The sequence below is a fragment of the Giraffa tippelskirchi genome, chromosome 6, assembly GCF_054371585.1.
Source record: "Giraffa tippelskirchi isolate mGirTip1 chromosome 6, T2T-mGirTip1v1.2.pri, whole genome shotgun sequence".
In the NCBI taxonomy this organism is placed as follows: Eukaryota; Metazoa; Chordata; class Mammalia; order Artiodactyla; family Giraffidae; genus Giraffa; species Giraffa tippelskirchi.
In genome coordinates this window covers 46,555,310-46,570,395 of record NC_137280.1, presented here as the reverse complement: position 1 = coordinate 46,570,395, position 15,086 = coordinate 46,555,310, and the positions used below count along the sequence as shown (strand labels likewise).

Below are 15,086 nucleotides of genomic sequence, written 5' to 3'. Positions count from 1 at the left end.
ATATGCTTTAAAAGCTTAATTATTAACAAGTGCTAACTTAATTATTAACTGGTATCAAACATATTACATCTTATTTCTGTTCTATTATTAGGTTGGTACAAAAGTAATTGTGGTTTCAGACCATGAATTTTAAATCATTATAACTCATTATAACTAGGCTCAAACACATCTTTATCAATCAAAATAGGAACAATTACAATCAACACATTTTTGCCAATGAAAAATAAGTTTATTCCAGTAGCATGAAAATCTGTGCTTCAGGATTTGACGAACTCTTGGAAAGCCTTTCCTGCATCCTGCTGTTTGTGGAAGCATTTTCTCTGCAAAAAGTTGTTGAGATGCTTGAAGAAGTGGTAGTCAGTTGGCAAGAGGTCAGGTGAATATGGCAGATGAGGCAAAACTTCACAGCCCAATTCATTCAACTTTTGAAGCACTGGTTGTGCAACGTTCGGTAGGGCACTGTCGTGGAGAAGAATTGGGCCCATTCTGCTGATCAATGCCAGCTGCAGTCATTGCAGTTTTTGGTGCAGCTCATCTATTTGCTGAGCATGCTTCTCAGATGTAATGGTTTCGCCAGGATTCAGAAAGTTGCAGTGGATCAGACGAGCAGCAGACCACTAAACAGTGACCATGATTTTTTTTTTTTTTGGTGCAAGTTTGGCTTTGGGAAGTGCTTTGGAGTGTCTTCTCAGACCAAGCAGTTGTCGCCGGTTGTCATATAAAATCCACTTTTCACTGAACGTCACAATCGGATTGAGAAACGGTTTATTGTTGTTGCGTAGGATAAGAGAAGACAATACTTCAAAGTGATGATTTTTTTAACTTGCAGTCAGCTAATGAGGTACCCACTCATCGAGCTTTTTCACTTTTTCAGTTTTCTTCAAATGCCAAACAACTGTAGAATGGGCAACCTTGAGTTCTTTGGCAACTTCTCATGTAGTCGTAAGAGGATCAGCTTTGATGATGGCTCTCAATTGGTCATTGTCAACTTCTGATGGCCAGGCATTGTGCTCCTCATCTTCAAGGCTCTCATCTCCTTTGCAAAACATCTTGAACCACCACTGCACTGTATATTTGTCAACAGTTACTGGGCCAATGCACTGTTCATGTTTTGAGTTGTCTCCACTGCTTTACTACCCATTTTGAACTCAAGTAAGAAAATCGCTTGAATTTGCTTTTTGTCTAGCATCATTTCCATAGTTTAAAATAAATATAGGATAAGCACCAAGTAATAAGTCATTAGCAAAATACATACAGTGAGAAACGTGCATTAAAATGATAACATAACCACATTTATTTAAGAATGTATTCCAATATCAAATGGCAAACTTCAACAATGCAAAAACGCAATAACGTTTGCACCAACCTAATACTAGACGATGCATGTGTTCCATCTCCATTTCTAAATATACAAACAAGCACATTAGAAATTACAGTTAAGCTTTTGCTTACCACTGAATTAAATACATTCTCAATTATGTAAGAATTAATACTCAGAGAATAAAAGCAAGAGGACCCAATAAAATAGATGAAACAAAATAACCAACTTATTCCCAAGTGTAATAACACTTTTTATCTGATACACAAGAATAAGGTAAGAAATGCTGCTAAGTCGCTTCAGTCGTGTCCGACTCTGTGCGACCCCATAGACAGTAGCCCACCAGGCTCCCCCGTCCCTGGGATTCTCCAGGCAAGAATACTGGAGTGGGTTGCCATTTCCTTCTCCAGTGTATAAAAGGGAAAAATGAAAGTGAAGTCGCTCAGTCGTGTCCGACTCTTAGCGACCCCATGGACTGCAGCCTACCAGGCTCCTCCGTCCATGGGATTCTCCAGGCAAGAGTACTGGAGTGGGGTGCCATTGCCTTCTCCTAAGAAATGCTAATTAAGCATTATGTTAATAAGTCGCTAAGAGAATATAAAGAAAACATTAAAGAATAAAGAAAATGCTAAAATTATTTGGGAAAGAAAATCAAACATCATAAAAAAGTTAAGGGGCAATGAGGACTAGTCAATCATATTTGTTACAATTTTAAGCACTAAACAGAAATACTGGAATAAGATGTGATAAAATGCTTTTCTAACTTAGTAATTGCTTTTCAATACCTGATTATCAATTCTGAGACAAGGTGAATGAACTTATTAAATATATAACTCATTATACCCTAATAAATATCAAGGAAAAAAGTATGAAAAAAATTAATAAAATTTATAGAAAACAAAATTATGCTTATCCTAACTATAAAAGGGCAGTTTTTATGTCTTTAATTCCTACTTTTAGAACAAAAAAAGTGCAAAGAAACAATGAAAAAGAATGTTTACAGTAAAAATGGATCAAAACCAATAATCTAAAGAGGATGAATACCTTGACTTATTTTCCTCATACTGTGCTGTATGTACAGTTATACCCAGCACAACTATATTTATGGTAACTTTGCCTAAAGAACGAGAACCGTAAGTGACCACTAATAAACCAGTGAGCTCCATCTTAATGTTCAGATAATTCTGCCTACATAACAAAACGCTCAAAAGAATTTTGCAGGGATTAATAAAAGAAAAATCTGTGAAGCAAATTTTATATGTAAATACTGCCAGAGTCAAAAACATTTAAATAAATGACACCTTATTAAAATACTTTAAAAATTTGGTAAAAATCTTCAAAAGACACAGAAAAATGCACAAGAATCTACCTGACTTCCCAGGTAGAACATAGAATAAAATGATTTTTTGCTATGATGGACTCAGGGGGTGCCATTATGAGGACACAGTAAATAAACACCCTCAAGATTCACTGAAACGTACAGAGCAATATTTTCTTATGTTGCTGTTGGTTGACTGTTTCTCTGTCTTTTATGTATTTTGTTCTTTATCTTTTCTTAACATGCCTTTCTTTCTGTGATTGCTCTCTTATCTCACCTTGTAATTTGTTACTTGTAAACAGTTTTGTGACTTAAGGTGCAGTTCAGGATGGCCACATTAAGCCAAAACGCACACACATTCCAACTGTACTAAACACAGCTCTAAACCTCAGTTTCTTCATTTGCAAAATGCAAATAATAGTACCAGAGCACATAGGATTGTTCTGACAACTAACTGAGATATAGCTAATGAAGTACTTAATTGGCAAAGAACTTGGACTCAGTAAACATTCAATAAACGTTACCTATTTCTTTTCCTCCTATTATTGCCTCAAGTTAAATAGCTCAACTTTTGGAAGAATTTATCTGTTCATGTATATGTGTACAAAGTCAAAGGAAAAAAATGCCTCAAAAAGCTAACACTGTTTCAATGAAATAACTTCATATTGTCTAGGATGGCTAAAATAAAAAAGAGAAAATAAAAATATTGACTGGCAAGGCTGTATGAGAAACCCAAATGATACAAGTCACTTTGGAAAACAACTTAGTTTCCTTAAAAGTTAAACAAAGTTATCATATGACCCAGCAATTCCACTTCTAGGTATTTATCAGAAATAAAAAATTAGACCTGCATAAAGATTTACACTTGAATACTCATAGCAGCATTGTAGGTCCAACCCAAATGCCCATCAACTGTGCAAAGACAAGCAAAAAAATAAGGCACATTCACATTATGGAATACTATTCAGCAATAATAAAAAAAATACTGATATATGCTACAACAAGAATGAACCTCAAAAACATTATGCTGAGTGAAGTCAGGCACAAAAGACCACATATGTATAGCACACAGATTTATGAAATGTCCAGAAAAGGCAAAGACATGGATTAGTGGATGTCTGCAAAATGGGATTGACTGTAAATGGGCACGAGGGCCCTTACTGGGGTGATGGAAATGTTATAAAACTGGATTATGGTGATGGGTGCACACTTCAATGAAATTTAGTAAAAATTATATTTTAAATGGGCATATTTTATAGACTGTAAATTGTGACTTCAATAAAACTTTTTATAAAGGTAACAAGTTACCTCCATTGTGATGGGTGATTTTTTTTCCTAGTTTTACTTTTGAAAATGGTTTGAAAAAAAAGGATTTGTTTTTTAAAAAAAGTAAACTGCCAAATTTATTGGACTTACATGTAATTAAAAGTAAACTGAGTAAAGGCACAAGGACTCTCCTATGAAAACAGTGCTTGGTTTTCATGATACTACTTTGTTTGCTTGCATTTTTACTGATTAATTTCTTAGCAAGGTATGGACAGATGAGTGTTATTAAACAGCTGATTAGTGAATTCTTATCAAAAGTAGAACATAAAACTTTTAATTAAACACTTGGGCCCAGGACTCTTTTTTTAAAAAAAGAGGTTTCTTAAGACTCATGAACATTAAAGTCTGAGAACAATCCCTTTCTAAACTTATGAAACAGAAACCAAAGACAGTATTTGATTTAAACATGTTTGATCTTCTGAACTTATATGCAGATTTTCTTTAATAAACACTACATGATCCAAGGCTGGCTGAATCCAAGGATGTGGAGTCATGGACAGGGAGGGCCAACTGTAAAATTATACTTGGATTTTCAACTGCTTGGAGGGTGGGTGCCCTAACCCCCATGTTGTTCAAGGACACCTTGCACTCTAAAAAGAGAAGCTCAAATAAATCAAAGTGGATCTGAAGTTAGGATAAAGACAACTGTTATTAGTTTCCTAGGGCTGACTCAACAAACTACCACAAACTTGGCTTAAAATATTAGAAATTCGTTTTCTCTCAGTTCTGGAGGCCAGTAGTCTAAACTCAAGGTGTTAGCAGAGCCATTCCACCACTGAAGGCTCCGGGAAGAATCCTTCCTTGCCTCGTCTCAACCTGGTGACACCTGGCATCTCTTGGCTTCCAGCAACATAACCTTGATCTCTGCCTGCCTCCATTTCCACATGCCTCTCTTCCTCTGTGTGTGTCTGTGTTTCTCCCTCTACATAGGGCACCAGTCACTGGATTTAGGACCTACCCTTAAATCGAAGACGACTTCATCTCAAGATCCTTAACTGATTACATCTGCCCAGTTCCTATCCCTGAAAAGGGCCCCGATCAATTGTTTACTGTAATTGAAACAATGTGAAATGCGCGCTCTTAGGAAAAAACCTCAGAGAAAAAACTGACAACTCAAATCTGAAATTGTTTTGTGCCTTCTCACTAGAGTATGTTCTATCATTTTAAGTGTGCCCTTTTCTCAGTAGAAAACATCCTATTACATCAGCAGGAAATTCTATCATTAAAAAATTCTAAAATACACATAAAGAGTTGGATAAAATGTTTTACTAATATGTTTTCTCTCCTGGAGTTCCCCATCATAGTGAACGCCTTCTCCAAAAGCTTGGAAGCTCTGGCTCTGTTTGTTGTCACACAACCAACCCATCAGCAAATCCTGTCAACTCTAAAGTATATTCCAGGACTTCCCTGGTGACAGTGGATAAGAATCCACCTACCAATGCAGACGGGTTTGATCTCTGGTCCAGGAAGATCCCATGTGCTGCAACTAAAACCCGAACCAGTCAAATCAATAAATATTAAAACAACGACAAAAAAAACTGAGGCTCTTAACGTGGCACCGTGCACCCCACGGGAAAAAAATACATATTTCAAATGCAACCAATTCTCATTCCCTCCACCACCATCAGCCTAAATCACTATCACCTCTGGTCAAAGTGAGCCTTTTAACGTGTAAACCTGCTTTGTCACCGCCTGTAAAACTCTCCAGGGACTTACAGCACAGATGTAATAAAATCCAAAGTTGTTCTCTTCTCCTCTTCCCTCCTCTCAATCTCTAGCCACACAAGCTTCCTTTCATCCTGGAAGGTACCAAGCACAATACCCGCACTGCTGTTCCCTCTGCTTGTGTCACCCAGGTATTTGAAAAACTGGATCTCTCTGTCACTTCTCTGCTGAAATGTCACCTTCTGAAAAGGCCTTTCCTGACAGCCCTACCTACACTTGCCCTCCTGGTCATCCTCCCTTTACCTTTCTGAACTATTTCCTCAGATAATAACAATTATCAATTTGACAATACAAAACATTAGTTTTTTACTCTCAGCCTCAACTAGAAAATACGTTCCAAGAAAGCATATTTGGCTCACTGCTCTATGCCCAGTGCTGAAACACTACCTGGCCCATACTAGATCAACCAATTATCTGAATGAAGAATATACTTGAAATGGCAACAATAATTTGTTCATGCATTTTCCCTTTTCAGATATTCCCTCATCCAATTTGTAACGAATATTATGACAAATATTCCCCCAAATAATTTCCCATTCACAATATTTTTATTCTGGTTTGAAAAAATAATTACCGACAGAAGTTTCTGTACAAGTTAAACACTAACATCGGAGACGAGCAGTTGCTTGCCATTAGACAGGATAGGAAAGAAAGAGCTAGAAAGCAAACGGCCCTCTGATCCTGATACCACTCTGTCCAACTACACCTCATTTCTGACCTTCTTCTTCACATACTATCAACAAAACTTCTGCTTTCCAAAAACACAAGAATGGTTCCCTCAGTAGTTAGGGGCATTCTATCTGCATTTGTCTGTTTTTCCCTTGAACAGTGTCCCAAAGTAAATTTCAAGGAACAACGTTTCTGAGGGGTGTTAACAGATATTGAAAAGGGTCAAATTTAGGGAAAACTTCATTAAGCAAAACTGAGCAGGTTTTTTTTCATTGAGGACTCTTCAGAATCTTAACTATGTTAATGTGCAGTATAAATCTCCACAATGGAAAGAGTATATACACTGTTGCTGCTGCTGCTAAGTCGCTCCAGTTGTGTCCGACTCTGTGCGACCCCATAGACGGCAGCCCACCAGGTTCCCCCGTCCCTGGGATTCTCCAGGCAAGAACACTGGAGTGGGTTGCCATTTCCTTCTCCAATGCATGAAAGGGAAAAGTGAAAATGAAGTCGCTCAGTTGTGTCCGACTCTTCGCAACCCCGTGGACTGCAGCCTACCAGGCTCCTCTGTCCATGGGATTTTCCAGGCAAGAGTACTGGAGTGGGTTGCCATTGCCTTCTCCAATATACACTGTAACCCAAACTTATTTTTTTCCACTCAAACCTAATATACTCTTTCAGTCACTTCATTCATCACGCCCTTCTTTCCTAGCTACCTCAAAAATCCTGGCAGCCTGACTTACTGAAAACACCTTTTATTTTAGATATCAAGGAAGGTTTAAAAAGAGACTTGCTAATGGATTTAAATTATAATTAAGATAATTCACTGTCTGCAGGGTATTATTTGAGACAAAGTCATTATCTGGTAAATAGTCAAAAGTGACAAAAATTAATAAAATTACCAGAAGTAGCATAAAACTGAGGTCAAATGCACTCAAATAATCCCGCCCCTGCCGACTCATACTTCTTTTTTAGAACGCCACTAACCAAAACAAGGGCGAGACTGGAGGTGCAGAATGAAGCAAGTTCTGTAAGTTTTTAGCCTAAATACGATATTGATATCCACATTTCTGGAGAAGACTATAAGCTTAGATAACAAACTCATAAAAAAAAAAAAAATCAGTAGGATCACTTTAGAACATGATGAACACAAATTCACACCCTGTATAATGCAAAAATTACTTTCCTAGCAATCCTTCTTTTTCTCCATCATTCCCCAGTATCTCTGCAGGGAACCCAACCTTAATGCTGCCTCTGCAGGCCTCCCTTGCCTCTAAAACCTTCTTCTGGTCACCTCTTTCACTTCTATTCTCTATCAGCGCCAGCTTCCAACCTTGAACTCACTCATCCTAACATGTGCAGGATATCTTCACAGATATTCGACGTTAGAGGCAAAAGCTGAACTAGTCACAGCCCTAACATCAAAGAAACTCTTGAAACTTAGAGGCCTGGCTGGAATACAGCCCAACTGCACCCTCCCCTCCCTGTAAGACAAACAATGCTACCTTCAAGCCCAATCCCTCAACAATCCTAAATTCTTTAAAACTAAAAATAGTTCAGCTGTTGTCTCATCTGCCAGCAGATGGCCAGACTATTTTTAATTCCGGATTCTAGAGAGCAGGAATGGATCAAGCTAAGCTAGGGCAGCCTGGAGGCCCTGACTCTGCAGAGTTCAGTGGGTGCTGCAGAAAGCTGGTGAGGGGCAGGTACCAAGAGAGGGCAACCTGGAGCTGTTCCTGGGCCTGTGGGCTTCACACCAATGGTAACAACGAAGGTGGGAGGAGTTTTGTTTCTTTTTCTCTCTTTTTTTTTAACCACTTTACTTCAAAATAAAGTCAAGGTGGGAAGGGGTTTTTTCTTTTTTTTTTTTTTAACCACTTTACTTCAAAATAAAGTCTGAAATGTAAGATAATCTTACAAAAGTTTCCAATAATCTGCTTTAAAGATTTCATTATTTTTCTTTACAAGAAAATAAAAGCTCCTTTGTGTGGTGTTTTTGAGATTGGGTTTTGTTTTAATAAAGTAAAATCTCCCCTTAGCTAGGTAAGGTTTCCTAAAAGCTATATTGTGACCAAAGAAAAAAGAAAAAAATACAGTATTCTTAAGAACATGAGATGAACTGTAATTTCGTTGAGTATAACTTACAGAAAATCAATTTATTATAGGTCATCTTGTTAAAAGGTAACTGAATTTTGAACACCAGTGCTCTGAAATCTACTCGCACACCACTAAAAATGATTTTAAAACACAAAAGGATCAAATGTATTTTCTTGTTCCCTTCAGCTACATGGTAAAGGAAAGGAAAGGAAAGTCGCTCAGTCGTGTCCGACTCTTTGCGACCCCGTGGACTGTAGCCTGCCAGGCTCCTCCGTCCATGGGATTCTCCAGGCAAGAACACTGGAGTGGTTTGCCATTTCCTTCTCCAGGGGATCTTCCCGACCCAGGGATCGAACCCAGGTCTCCTGCATTGGAGGCAGACGCTTTAACCTCTGAGCCACCAGGGAAGTCTACATGGTAGGTGCTCAGTAAAAATGGGGGGGGGGGGCACAGAATAAATGCAGGCAGGTGTATTTAGGTGGGTCATTTACAAAGTCTATTTAGAAGAGTTAGACCACCACCCACCTCTCTACCACTACCCGCCAACTCCTACCTACTCACAACCCAGAGATAAGGAATGACCAAACCAGGCCATTCCAGTTTACTTTCCCATCCAGCTTGCTAGCCATACAGATTATCAAGAAACCAAAGGTGGCCTGACCCAGGTCTCAATAGTGAAGTGGAAAAGGGAGGTCTATGACAGCTTCCAGGAATATATTTGGGGATACGATCTACTACAGGACATTATACTTTCTGCAAAGATAAAAAGTGTCATCCCTATTAAATTATGTTTGGGCGGTAATGTAGATGGATGACTAAAAGGGAAGAAACAAAGGTCATCAGGGATTAATTACCATGAGATTGCTCAATGAGATTTTGTAGGAGACTAAATGTAACTATGAAATAAAAGGAAAAAGCCCTATATGTCTCAAGTAAAGAAAGTACTCTAGGACATTGCTCATAAGCTTCTGCTAACTATGTGGACAAACAAGTAAAAACTGGCAAAAGATTATTTCAGAATAATTTTTGTAGAGCCAAGGCAGACACAAGCAAGTAGTTCCTCCCTCTTGAAACAGCAAGGCCCAAGCCATTATAGCCTCTAAAGATGCCAATAAAGAGTGACAGGAACACTCTCAATGTACAAGTTAACAAAACAGTTGTGTTCACATTCGTGGCACATTAGAGGGGACCTAACCTTACAACCATTATGTTCAATATCCTAACTATACAGAGAAGAAACTGAGGCCCAGAGATTATGATGCAATGTAACAGAACTGCAATTTAAAGCAAGGATCTCAGATTCTCCTTCCAGCAAGCATTCTGTTTAGAACAGATACTTATATTAGCATTTTGGAGAGGGAAAATACATATATATATGTATACACACATGTAACACTCCATTTCCTTAATCTTATACTCTAATACTTATAATTCAGTATATGAAAGGTATATTTTAACACAGAAAATCTGACCTCAAAAACTAAAACTTTAGTTTGAACTCTTAACTTCTTTAACCTATAAGTTATTCAAAAACCTACACATAACAATTTTTTTAAAAAATTCCCCAAATCACTCCTTCCCTCATCCTGCCTCAAGTTAATTATTTCTTTCAAGACCCAGCTATAAATTCAATTTTTACCACTGTACAACATCCTCTCACAAACCTGGAGTCTTTTGCTAGCTACAAGAATAACAAAAGGTGAACTTCTGATCCATGAAGGGTTAAAAAATTTTTTTAATTCATTATACATAAAATTCAAAAAAAATTCATGAAAATTTCTTCAATAATACTTCTCACATCACTTTAAAGGATCCAAAAAGGAGGTAAAAAAACAGCTTATTACAGTAAGTTAAAAAGCCTTTTTATTTTAATAATTAAATGCAAAGTTGCTTTTGAGCTATCTTGACCCTTTAGCATACATCCAAGTTATCCTGGATTTTTGCCCCTTTTAAGAATGCTTTTTTCCAAGCCCACTTAACACGCTTCCTTTTCTCCTCAACTTAATCTAGTCTGTTTCCAGCGCTATGAACTAAAGCCAAGCATTAGAAATTCATCTTTGCGTTTAACGTCCTGGTCGTTCCTTAAAAGGATTTCATTCCTGATGAATGCAAAAGATCCATCAGTGGTCCCCTTAACAATTCCTCATCTGCCAGTCCTCGCTGTAGGTATTGTTTGCATTTACCCTGCTATGGGCTTCCCGACACTAGATCTCTCTCGTCTGAACTGTAAATCACAATTCAAGCTTGCGAGCAGCTGTCACGGTCCAGACATGTGGCTGGTGGGTGTCATTGTCTTGTTCATTTCCCCCGTTTCAAAGCCTCCCTTCCTTGTCACTAAAGCCAGCTTATCTAAAGGTCCTTTCCTTCCCCGCTTTTATCTCGCCACCCCCACCCCTTAACCTCAGGTCTTGTTCTTCCAGGTCAGCCCAGTCGGATACAACATTACTCTCTGTTTTTCCCGTGGCGGAGGCGGAGAGATGTCAGCACAGGCTGCACCTCTCGCAAACCCCTTCTCGACACTGTCAACAAGGGAACAACTTCAGCCTCTCTTCCCAAAGTACCACGCCAAACGAAAAGTTATTTGAAATTACGAGACGGAATCCTTCCCACGCCCCATCTTGACAAGTCAACTCCACCTCAATTTTCCCAGCGAATAAACAGCAGCTCCTCTCCTGACTCTTCACAAAGAGTGATGCCCCGGCCGCACCGCACGGTCCACCAACCAAACCTTCGCAGATTCCCCAGGCGACCCCCGCCACCCCCCAGTCCGGCCGCGTTCCCCGGGCCCGGCTCACTGCCATTCCTCCTCCACCCTGCCCCTGCCCCGCATCGAGCCGAGTTACTGTCAACTCCTGCCACGCAGCCCCAGAGCTTCGCCTGGCCTCCCGGAGGTCGGTGGCGCCGGCCCAGGGGCGAGCCCCTCGCCCCCGGCGACCCCACCTCCAGCGCCGGCCTCCCTCCCCCGCCCTGCACCCTCCCCACCCCCATCCCTCAGGCCTCCTCCCCGCTCACCTAACGCCACCTCGCACGCTTTGCGCAGCTGGGAGTGATGCGCCTTCTTCACTTCCTTGTCGGCCAAAATCTTCTCCAGTGCCCGGGTCAGGAACATGTTCTTCGTCTTCTTCCCCTCATACATGGACGCAGAGAAGGAGGCGGCGGCTCGTCCGACCCGCGGATCCCAGCGGCTGGAGGGGAGGAGGACGACGACGAGGGAGAGGAAGAGCCGAGAGAAAGGAGAGGGGGTGGCGGTGTGGGAGAGGAGGAGGCGTGGAGGGCAGCGGCGGGATCAGGAAGGGGCGGGGGAGCTGGGCCGGCTGCGGGGCGGGCGAGGGGCGCGCAGGTCGTAGCCGTCCCGCAAAGGGCCGCGCCCGTGGGACCTCCGCTTCTCCCGGCCTGGGGGTCGCTTCCCGGCCACCACCACCACCACCTTCCCCCTCACTCGCCCCTCCGCCCGGGAGACGGCGAGGGAGCCCAGCCCGGCGGCCGTCAGGCGGGGGGACCGAGGACCGAGGCGGCGGATCAGACGCCCGGCGAGAGCTGGGCTGCCCTGGCTCCTGTGGGGACGAGCACCCGCCGCGGCCGCGGACTGGCCTCCATCACCGCCGACCTGCCCCGGCCGCCATGTTGGGAGGAAACGACGCGTCACGCAGCGGCCGAACGGCTGCAGAGGAGGAAGCGGCGGCGGCGGCGTTGGCTGCCCAGAGCTGCCGCGGCGCCGGGAGGCAGGGGGCGGAGGGCGGCGCGGGAGGAGAGGCTCGAGCCGCAGCGCTACGGCGGCCTGGCGGGGCCTCGCCGCCTCCCGCGTTCGCCTGCAGGGCGGCGCGGGGCGTGGCGGGCGTCCTGCGGCGCCGCGCCGGGCGCTTCGGGCTCCGATGACCCCGGCGCCGCCGAAGCCGCCGAGCGGACGCGGCTCCGGGCTCTGCTGCGGGCGCTTCGCCGACTTTTCAGACACCCCGTAGGTGGGCGCACGCGCGCGAAGCCCCTTCCGCCCCGGGACTCACGGAAACACTCTTAGGGCCCGAGCTTGACCGCATTCGTGCCACCTGCCGCGTGCCCGGTGCTCGGCGGCATTGTTTCCACCTGCCGCTCTAGACTCTTAAATTTAATTACCAGCTGCTCGAAACTGCTAGATCCAACACCGTGTCCCCGACTATCTCAGGATTCTCTCTTGGGAAGAGTACAACCGATCTGCCGAGGGTGCACGAATGTTTCACTTTTTCATCTCTGTAGGATAAATCGGGAAACTCGAGGTTTGAGATTTCTCCTGAATTGAGACTAAAGTTAAGGAACAGATGAATGCTTCTGATTAATGAGGTCCTTTAGAGCTTTTTGTTTTCTGTATCTTTAATACTAAGGTTTGGTCGAGAACATGAAAACCAGTTTCAGAATGGAAAAGCTTTTAAGTACAAACATTACCGCAGACACACAGGTGACCGTGTGCCTACTTTGATACCAAAGAATTATTCAGATTTCCGTCGTGTTTTCATTCAGAGCAGAAAATAACAAGGAAAACCATTAAATGGGAAGCATTCGTTTACATGGTGATCTAGGTGCACATCTTTCCAAGTTCAAAGCTACTGTGTGGTTCTATCAATACTAGATCTCAAATTATTAGAATGTGTCTCTCACTGTTCTGATCCATTCGATTCCCTTGACTGTGCTGCTGCTGCTTAGTCGCTTCAGTCGTGTCCAACTCTGTGGGACCCTATGGACTGCTAGCAGACCGCCAGGCTGCTCTGTCCTTGGGATTCTCCAGGCAAGAATACTGGAGTGGGTTGCCATGCCCTCCTCCAGGGGCCTTGGCTATGGACTTGTCCTAATGCAGCCAACTAAACTCAAAAGGAGAGGCTGTAATTTGGGACAGGCTAAAAAACCATGGGAAATCAAAATGGAAACCTTGAAGGTGATCCATAATTAAAGTGGACTAGTATTAATAGATTAGTTTTTTTTAACTTTCTTATCCTAAGAGACAAATCCATAAATTGATTAATTTCACTCCAATAGCTGTTTCTATATAGATTCCTGGAAGTTAGAGATTTGGTCTATTAGATCAGACATAATATTGATTTCTGTCTTCACTCTCATAGGTGGTAAGATTTGAGAACAAGCTCCATTTCTAATTTTTGTTTCTTTGTCATGTCTGTGTTACCAGGTATTGTTGAAGGTGCTTGCTGATGATCACTGAATCTATTTACTCTTCTTTACAGAGATACACTTTGTTTCCTTGTCTCACTTGCAGTTAAGTGTAGCCATCCAGATTTGGGTTTCCCAGGTGGCACTAGTGGTAAAGAACCTGCCTGCCAATTCAGGAGACGATAAGAGATATAGGTTTGATCCCTGGGTCTGGAAAATCCCCTGAAGGAGGAAATGGCAATCCACTCCAGTATTCTTGCCTGGAGAATCCCATGGATAGGAGCCTGACCACCTGCGGTCCCTAGGGTTGCAAAGAGTCAGACAGGACTGAAGCGACTTAGCATCCAGATTCAGCTCAAAAAAAAAAAAAAATCGTGCACAGGCAGTCTTCCCCGCTCTTTCTCTTCAGTGGCCACATGCTGAAGACAGCAGAGCCACAAGTTACAAGGAGCCAAGGTCCCTGGAATTACCACTTGATGGAGAGTCATCCAATATTTGTTTTGGACTTTACATGGGCAAAATAAAAGGGTATATTTAGCAGCTAGCCTTATCCTAATCAATGCACTTGACACTCAATGAATAATACAGAGAAAAAATGTCATCTATCCATTTCTATAAGCCTAGCATCTAGTGTAGTCACTGGCACGGAAAATGCATTTGGTAGAAACTTGAAACTTAGAATGAATGAAAGACACTAGGTTAAGTCAAGATCACATGTGACTTAGGAGCTTGCAGTATATAGTAGGGGAAAAGATACCAAACAAGTAAATTACTAGTGAATATATAATTACAAATGTATGATTAAGGTGCTATGAGGAGATCTACTTTAGATTTGGGGTTCAGAGATGATTCCCTGAAGAAGTAACATTTAACTGAGGCCCGAAGGAAGAGGAGAAATTAGTCAAACTAAGTCGGGAAAGAACATTCCCGGCAGTCTCTTGGGGTAGGGGAGAAGCTTGCAAGTTTCAGGAACCAAAATAAGGCAGCATGGCTGAAAGTTATCAAATGGAAATGGTGCTAGTAAAGATAAAGAGGGAACTAGGTCATACAGGCATGTTAAGGGTTATGGACTTCATGTTAAGGGTCTAGGATTTCATCCCATTAGCAATGGGAATCTATTGAGTTAAGTTATCAAGTTGGCAATATAAAAGTAGTCCCTCTATCTGTAGAATGAATTGGAAGGGGATGAGATTGTATGTGGACAGAACAGTGAGGAGATGATTACAACAGTGCCACATGGTTTAGGCTGGGGTCCTGGACTATGATGCAAAGCTTGGGAAACCACGCCTTGCACAGAGCAAAATGGGGCTAGACTTGAGCCCCAGCATCTGCCCAGAGGAAGGGGCTCCTTTTTCTAACTTGGATAAATGTTAGCTTGACCAGTGCTGTGAGTGATGGCAGTGGTAATGGAGCAGAGTGGACAGATCTGAGATGTACTTTGGTAGCAGAATGGACAGGATCTAGTAATGAATTGGAGTGAAGCTAAGAGAAAGGAAGCGATCA

General features: G+C 42.2%; 1 protein-coding gene across 9 annotated transcripts in view; it reads right to left on the bottom strand.

Moving 5' to 3' along the window:
- Positions 1-12,083, bottom strand: part of ARFGEF1 (ARF guanine nucleotide exchange factor 1) — a 127,709-nt gene extending 115,626 nt beyond the window's left edge. For 7 of the 9 annotated variants that reach the window (XR_014057302.1, XM_081503147.1, XM_081503141.1 and 4 more), the window contains exon 1: positions 11,463-12,083. Coding sequence is in view for 5 of the 9 variants with exons in the window: in XM_081503141.1 (XP_081359267.1) it covers positions 11,463-11,586 (124 nt within the window). In the remaining 4 variants the exon portion in view is untranslated. Of the gene's footprint in view, positions 1-11,432 lie in introns of all 9 variants that reach the window. The other 2 variants (XM_081503148.1, XM_081503149.1) reach the window with 2 other exon arrangements.
- Between the last annotated feature and the right edge of the window lie 3,003 nt (positions 12,084-15,086).